An 8,393-nucleotide genomic window follows, 5' to 3' on the forward strand; every position below is an offset into this window, starting at 1 on the left:
TATTCATACCAGCATCTTGTGTGCTGTTACAATGTAATTTTTCTTAATTTTTTTGAAGGCAGTAAGAAGCTACACACATTTCATACTGAAACTCAGAGATTTCTGGAGCATGATTTCCATTTTACCATCATTTACTCTCAGGGCTGGCAGAGCTATTGCCTGATCCCTTCTCCAATCTGAAGCAGATATTCAACATGGAAGAAGGTACTGTCAAACAGAAGTTTCAGGTTGGAAAGCAAGATATTACACTGAGGAGTATCAGCTTTCACAATGGGAACTGTCCTTTCTGCCCTGTAACTCCACAATGGCAGCTTCTACAATTCAGTTCTTCACTGAACTGAGCCTGCACCCTGCACACCCTTCCCACCAAACCAATATACCAACAGAAGCTGCTGTATGGTTTTCCAGTAGGTACACATTTATATTTAAAAGGCTGTAATAATGCATATGATCAAGTACTGTAGCAGTACAAGGACACATCTCTGTCTCGGTCTTGACTGCAGTAATTTTCTTCCCAGTGGTTGGTATAGGGCCGTGTTTTGGATTTGTGCTGAACACAGGGCTGAAAATATAGAGATGTTTTAGTTACTGCTCAGCAGGGCTCACACAGAGCCAAGGCCTTCTCTGCTTTTCAGGTTTCCATGCTTACGATAAGACTTGGGGGTGCATGGGAGGGTGGGAGGAGACACAGCCAGGACAGGTAATCTCAGTCACCAAAGGGATATTCCGGACCTTATGGGCATCATGCTCAGTACATAAAATTGGGGGAAGAAGGAGCAGGAGGGGAGGATGATCTGGGTGATGGTGTTTGTCTTCCCAAACAACCATCGCATATGATGAGGCCCTGCTCTCCTGGAGATGCCCGAATACCTGCCAATCCACGGTAAAAAGTGAATTAATTCCTCGTTTTGCTTTGCTTGCATGTGCAGCTTTTGTTTTCCCTCGTAACCTGTTTTTATCTCAACTCATGAATCTTCTATCTTTTATCCTTCCAATTCTCCCCCCGATCCCACTGGTGGGGGGTGAGCCTGTGTGAGGTTTGGCTGGTGTCTGGAATTAAGCCACGAGAGTCTCCAACCGCAATGGATATTTCCAGTGCCTGCACGGCGTGCAGCTCAGCAAGGCTCGCTGTACCACCGGCCAGGCTGGTTAAGATGCAGCCTGATGGTTTTAAAGACTCAGCTTAGAAACACTTGGCTGAGGTCTCCGTAATACAGCAGCAGGGGCTGGAAACCGAAACGCAACAAGCGCCCTTCGCTCGACCATCGGAATTCTGAGCGCCGGCACCGCCGGCTGCGCGACACCGCTGGGAAGGCGCGGCAGGTGCGGTTTACGGCGCTGCCGTAAAGCGCCGCGGCCGGGCGCGCTCCCCGCGGGCGCCCTTGGGAGGGAGCGGCCATGAGCGGGAACGGCGTGAACCGGGCCCTGGAGCTGCTGCGCTCGCTGCCCAGGGTCAGCCTGGCCAACCTGAGGCCCAACCCCGGCTCCAAAAAGCGGGTGAGTGCCTGCAGCCTGCAGGGTGGGCCCTGGCGGCTAGACTGTGGCCCGGCAGCGGGCGCGCCCCGTCCCGGTGTGGTTTGCTTGCAGGGTTGTCGGAAGGACACTATACTGGCACGACCAGGAGAGCGGCCTGGCCAGAATAGGCGTGGACAGGCAGAGGAGTGGGTGGCACTGCTCTGTGTGTGTTGACCCGCTGCTTGCCCTTTTGCGGGCCCTGTGGCCGGTGCGTGTGGCCATCCCCACAGGGAGCTGGGTGGTGAGTGGTGCTGGCTGAACCTCAGGGCTGCAGGGGAATAGTAAAAGGTTTCTGACTCCACCTGTTTATGGGATGGAGTAATATGTTTTGTAATGGAAGGTTAGAAGGCGTACAAAGGAAAAGAATGTGATGCCTGCTAGCATTCTTATTACTATTTCTCGAAAACAAACCTGTGATCTGTCTCCTTATAAGGTGGTAGAGCAATTACGAAAAGAAACGAAGGAGAAACCCTTGTGGCTTGGGGGGAATTAGTGAACAGGGAAATGGTGTTCAAGACCTGAAACCACAGGAACAGCAAGCAGCACTGTCCTAAAAGTGCTGAAGATTCCCTAAAGCTACTAAATAGTACAGAATTCAAGTGCAGTTTTGTGCTAGACTTGACTATCCCTGCCACCAAAGGAAGCTGGCTTGTCCCCAGACTATTTGTGGTGCCTGCCTGAAGCAGTGCTCTGCAAAAATCCCATTAACTGCTTTTCTATTTTTCCACTTAGAAAAAAATGTATAACTTAATTTTTCCTCAAGAATCATCATTTTACTCACTTGTTTATCTCTCTGAAATCTAATGTTCTATAAGTACTGGTCTCTGAAATAGCTGTCTAAGTGTATCATTGATTGTTTTGAAGGAAAGAAGACGTGGCCGTGGAAGATACGGGGGTCGGAAGTGTGGCCGAGGTCACAAGGGAGAAAGACAAAGAGGGAATCGCCCCCGACTGGGCTTTGAAGGTGGCCAAACTCCATTTTACTTGTCCATACCAAAATACGGGTTTAATGAGGGACATAGGTAAGTTTCTAAATGTTTACTTGGAAATTAATCATTGTCTGCTTTTTTTGAACTTTCTCCTGATGCAAGAGTCTAATATGCTGAAACAGGCTGAACTGGAAGGGCTTCCCAAATTTCTCTCAGTTTGTTAGCTACCTTACCAGAAGAATCTCCCATTTCTTGTGAGATTATTATTTTAATTATATCCTGGTTTATTCATCTGGTTATTTACTCTCTTGTCCTTTTAATCCTTCGTGTGTGGCAGGCTACCCTTTCTCTTCCAGCTGAGTGAATTTCTCCTCTGAAAACTATTCCTTCATTCCTGCTTGCTTCTCTTTTTGTTTCATAACCCAGTAAACGACTAGGAACTCCAGTGGCTGGAGGGAGGATGTTGGGCATGGAAGGGTAATCCAAAGCCTTGTTCAGTTGTTTCTCATTTTATTTACCAGAAGCTGTGATTTGCTGCCAGCCAAACAATTCTGTTTCTCTTCATAGTTCTACCTTTTCAGCCCCCTGACGCTGTGGTGTTTGTCTGTCTGTGCCTTGCCTGTTCCATCTAGGATTCTAACAAGCTCTTTAGTACCAAATCTGCTGGATGAGGCATTAAATCACCTTTCACCATTGTCCCCCTCAGGCATTTTGCCTTGTTTAATGCTTCTGTCCTTTGTTCACGTTATACTTGTTTGTGTTGCGTCCTTATTCCACCTTTTTAATGTTTAAGGTTATCCTTCTACAAGTCTTTTCTTCAGTCAGTGTTCTTACCTGGAGACATGTATGTCAGCGTTTTCCAAATTTCCTTCACTTATGTTGATAATTAAAAAATTTTGATTAAATTTTTTATTTGTTTGGGTTTTTTTTAAAGCTGGGTTTGTTTCATCAGATAGCATTTGTCAGCAACCATTTTGTTGCTTTTTGATCTTGCGAACTTCTTGTCCATACAGTGCTGTTACAGGCAGTAGTAACAAAAGCCTGCTACACTGAGCTGACAGTTCAAGGGTGAAAAGACTAATGTGTATTTGTGAATTGTTAGACTTGATTTCATGTTCCATTTCCTGATACCACTTCATCAAATAGCTGAGCACTTTTATGTTTCCATTCTTAATGCATGCAGTAGAACTTACAGACTTGTCCCTGTTGTTTAAGGGCTTCCTCTGGGTCTTAATAGTTTTGAAATGTGATTCAGATTCTATTTCCAGGTACAGTTATTTGCTCCTGTTTGTTAAATGATTATAAGGGAAAACAAGAAGCACTTTCAATAGCTGAAGGCAGAGTGTAAATCCACAGTCCTGCAAAGGAAATGCTGCAGAATGCAGACACTCAGCTTCTTGTGTTAACAGTGGTCACAAGTTCATGAATAACCAACAGCAAAAATCTGGCGTCCTGCAGTGACAAGAAATTGTTAGGATCTTGCTGTTTTTAACAACATCTGACAGCATGTGGAAACAAAAAAAGTACTCTGTCATTTCAATGTTGTTTGCAAAATTTCAGTGTCAGGCTACTGTAAATGCTCCTGTGGTGACCACTGTAAGTGCACTGGAGTGACACTGTTTGGGCAGGGGGGAGCAGGCTGAACAATGGCTCTGCCTGTTTATCTTCACCTCACTCCTCCTTCTGCCTCCACTTCCTGAGCTCCTTGTCTGTAAGGGACTGTCTGACAGCACAAACTCTTGTTACTTGGCTTTTGTACGTGCTTTGCCAGTAACAGAGATCAGCTGCTGCCCAGTTTTTGAGCTGCCACTCAGAGACTTCTGATAGCAGCCATCAAACAGATTGTAGGAGGAAGGTTTGGGTATGAGCATGAGTGGTGTGCATAGACAGGAATAGACTCTGGCATTGGAAAGCTGTGCTAGGGATGGGTTTGTACAGTAAAGTTAGAACTTGAGAAAAAACAAAAGTAGGCTTTGCTGAAGCCAATGGTTGTTGACAATAGATTCCACCTCCCTTTGGGGAATGTGGGTTAATGCATATTTTTTTAATATTTCTCTTCCTTGATGGTGTTTTGAGGGAGATTCCTTTCAATACTTCCTGAGATGTTTGGTACAGTGGTAACAGATCAGAAAATCTTGTATGTAAGCTATGCATGTACAGAATTTTGCTGATAGTCCTTGACTGAGTTTGTACATGAGGAGATGTTTTGTTTTTTGACTGTCTATCAGCAAAGTACCCAAGGTGGATTCACTTTGAAAGTGGTGGTTATTTACAGACTTGTTGGTTTGCCAAGAAATGTTGACACGTCTGTTACGTCTTAGTATTTTTTGTTTTGTTTTGGAGTAGATAAATACCAGACTATCTCAGTTGAGCAGTTGCTATTAAAACTTCAGTTTTGTAAAGTTCTCATTGTTTTTTGTTTGGGCTTTTTTGTCTTTCTGTCCAGCCTCAGACGTCAGTACCAACCTCTGAGTCTTCAGAGGCTGCAGTACCTGATTGATTTGGGCAGAGTTGACCCCACGCAGCCGATTGACTTAACGCAGCTCACCAACGCCAGAGGTGTGACAGTGCAGCCTCTCAAGAGGGATTACGGTGTCCAGCTGGTGGAGGAGGTATGCAGACAGCACACTTGGGACTCCAGGCTTTCAGCTTGTCATTCCCACGGTTTGGAAGCATCTTTGGATTCTCCACTTTAGTTTGCTGTGGGACTTTTGTGGGTCATAAATCCACTAGAGGGCACTGTGTATCAGCAAAAAGAAAAAAGAAACAGCTCAGGAGGATGTGTTCATACCCAGGGGACTGCAAGAATGAGAATTAAGGAGTACATAACAAAAGGCTGAAGAAGTATTTTACAGCAGAAAACTAAAATGTACAGAAAAAAAATACGAGTATTTTGGAAATGGAAAGGTATATTTTTTTAATTCAACCCAAGTGCCTGAGAGCAATTTGGTTATCCATCTTGGTGCAGGAAACAGACAATTCATAATATTTTGTGGGATTTAATGTTCCTTACAAGCTTTCTGAGAAGAATAAATGCTTATCTTAAAATACTCATTTTAATATTACTGTAATATGTGTTGAAATTTACAGGGTGCTGATATTTTTGCAGCGAAAGTAAATATTGAAGTGCAGAGGGCATCTGAGTTAGCAATTGCAGCCATAGAAAAAAATGGAGGTGTAGTAACAACATCCTTTTATGACCCGAGGAGCTTGGGTAAGAACTGCTTTTAATTTCTGCCTTGTGGTTTTTTGTTTGTTTGAGTTTTTTGTTTGGTTGGTTGGTTTTTTTGGTCTTTTGTTGGTTTGGTTTGGTTTGGTTTTTTTTGTTGTTTGTTTTGTTTTGTTTAGCATGCAAAGATTAAATGATCTAAATCAAAGTTTCAAACACAGAAAGTCATCACCTTCTAAAAGCTTCCAAGTTACATGTGTATTTATATAAACACATAATACTTTGGGTTGGCAGGGACCTTAAAGATCATTTCGTTCCAGACCCCAGTGATGTATGATAGTGCATCTTCAGTTTTGCCTTTTTTAACCATTCACCTGTTTAGTCCTTCTAGTGTTAGTAGTTGTATACCAATCAACCAGTTAAGAAAATCTGAATAGCTTTGTAAATAAAGGAACTAAAAATACTGTTTCACTGAAGTTTTGTCTCCTGTTTCCCATGTTTAATAGCACTAAGAAAACTCAGGAAAAAATAGATTTTAAAAACACGGTGCATGTTTATATTTTTTAATTTAAAATGCTTTTCCACTTAAAGTGAGGAAGTAAGTTACAGAAGCTCAGAATCATTCCAGTTAAAATGGCTATTGTTTTCAGAACACTTTCACTGAAGAATGAGACTTTGCTTTGCTTGAGGCTGCATCCTGTCTAACATTCATTCATGCAGTTTTTATTGACAATAACACAGCTTTCATGTGTGAATGAGGCTGAGAAGAAGAGAAATAGATATTTTTAGTGTGCAAAATATGTTACCCTGGAATGATATAAGCTCTTGGGTTTTTTTCGTTCCAGAAAAAAAATAAAAATAATAAGGTTTAAAGGTTCTGGAATATCATTTGCCAAAATCAGTAAAACTTGAGGAAGAGAGAGTAGTACCACAAAGGACTAAATAGATGCATGTGCCATTGATACTTCATCTATTTTAAAATGCTTACAGAAACACTAAATTTGTCATGAGCTGGTACACTGTGTAAATAGTCATGCAAATACATTGCTTCAAACCAGGAAATAGTCATTTAAATAAGCTTAGTTATGGTTATCTTTCCCAAGTAGGCATTCTAAATGTAGCAGCTCCTCCAGATTGGTACTCTAAATATCAGTTAAAACATGAATATCAGTTATAAATATCAGTGTTTATGTGGTTAAGTGAAACTTGCAAACCCTTATGTCATTCTGAACAAGAATATTCTTGAGATTCCATTTTGCGCTTGGTACTTTTTGGTGTGAATGTAGCAATTAATTTAGTACAAACCAAGAAGGTGTTGTTTAATGTCTTCAAATCTGTGTTATGAAGTGTAGTCACTAATCTTCTCTTGTGTTTGCCCACAGAAATTTTATGCAAGCCAGTAGTGTTCTTCCTGCGTGGCAAACCTATCCCAAAGCGAATGCTCCCACCTGAAGACCTCGTCCGTTACTACACAGATCCCAGGAATCGGGGCTACCTGGCAGATCCAGCTAAGGTTGCAGAAGCCAGGCTGGAACTTGCCAAGAAATATGGTTATGTCTTACCAGACATAACTAAGGATGAACTCTTTAAGATGTTAAGTGCACGCAAGGATCCTAGACAGATATTTTTTGGTCTTGCTCCAGGATGGATCATAAACCTGGCAGACAAGAAAATTCTAAAACCAACTGATGAGAGTCTGTTGAAATACTACAGCTCATGAGTTCAGGACTGGACACAATTGCAGGTGTACAGGAAACATCTGGGTATGAAATAATGGATAGAAGTTGTGTGTGTTTGTTTTTAAGACTCCTATTATACTAGAAAAAACATTTTTTCTTCATGTAATCTTCTGGGCTAGCTCTCAACCTTTTTATTGTCATAACTGAGAGTATCAGAAGTCTTAACATTTGCAAACAATGTGGACTCTGACATAAAGTATGGGTCTGGGCACTTTCTCTTCCAATGGTTTGCCAGTTACTTTTTCAGACAAAACATTTCATTACTGTGTTTGTTGCAGAGGATAATTCCAAAGAGTCATTTGACCTAATTTTTATTTCTCTCCCTCAATTTGAAATGGGAAACATGACTGTACAAAACTAAAATTAGCTTTACAGTTGTATTGCATAAAATTGAAGTTCTAGAAAATGTATCTTGAACAGCTCTAAGAGGTATTTTTGGTTGGGGAAAAATAAAAAGGACTAGAAATAAAAAAGTACTAAAGACTGCATTAATCTTTTCAATTCCATAGCTATGTTTTGGATTTTGCCATTGCCATCAATAGCAATAGAGCTTGAGAGATCTTGATTTTTCTTTTGTTTCTTCATACGCAATTGAGGAAGACAGAATGTGCAGTTTAAAATAAATAAGTTTGGGGCTCAGGGGGGAAAATATATTTCTTAATTCAATGGCTTTTAGTATTCCAACAGAATTTAAAACTTGTCCTGACACAAAATGTAATCTTATGAATGAAAATGCATAGCAGAATCCAGAGTCAATGAATTACAGTGACAGCAGATTATGAAGGATGGAGATGTGATCGATGAAGCACACAGTTGGAATTCAGTTTTCATCTTGGTCACAGATTGCATGTGTGACAAGGACAAATGAATTTAAATGTTGTGAAAAGTTATGAACAAATTGTGTTTGTGGGAAACAGTATTCTAATCACATGAACTTGATTAGAACAAGTCTTGAAAAATATTTTTCAACAAAGGTTTGTTTTATCAGTCTCTCCAAAATACTGCATTATTGCTATGCAAGAGTATTGTAGGTTTTGTGTG

The 8,393-nt window shown here is 41.3% G+C and overlaps 1 protein-coding gene across 1 annotated transcript; it reads left to right on the forward strand.

The window, feature by feature from the left end:
• Window positions 1-1,345: 1,345 nt before the first annotated feature.
• MRPL15 (mitochondrial ribosomal protein L15) lies at window positions 1,346-7,840 on the forward strand. Its single transcript, XM_066331077.1, has 5 exons — window positions 1,346-1,497; window positions 2,380-2,537; window positions 4,891-5,056; window positions 5,535-5,658; window positions 6,996-7,840. Exons 1-5 carry the CDS (start codon window positions 1,399-1,401, stop codon window positions 7,331-7,333), a joined length of 885 nt encoding a protein of 294 aa, XP_066187174.1. The 5' UTR covers window positions 1,346-1,398; the 3' UTR covers window positions 7,334-7,840.
• Window positions 7,841-8,393: the final 553 nt, after the last annotated feature.

The sequence above is a fragment of the Sylvia atricapilla genome, chromosome 1, assembly GCF_009819655.1.
Source record: "Sylvia atricapilla isolate bSylAtr1 chromosome 1, bSylAtr1.pri, whole genome shotgun sequence".
NCBI lineage: Eukaryota > Metazoa > Chordata > Aves > Passeriformes > Sylviidae > Sylvia > Sylvia atricapilla.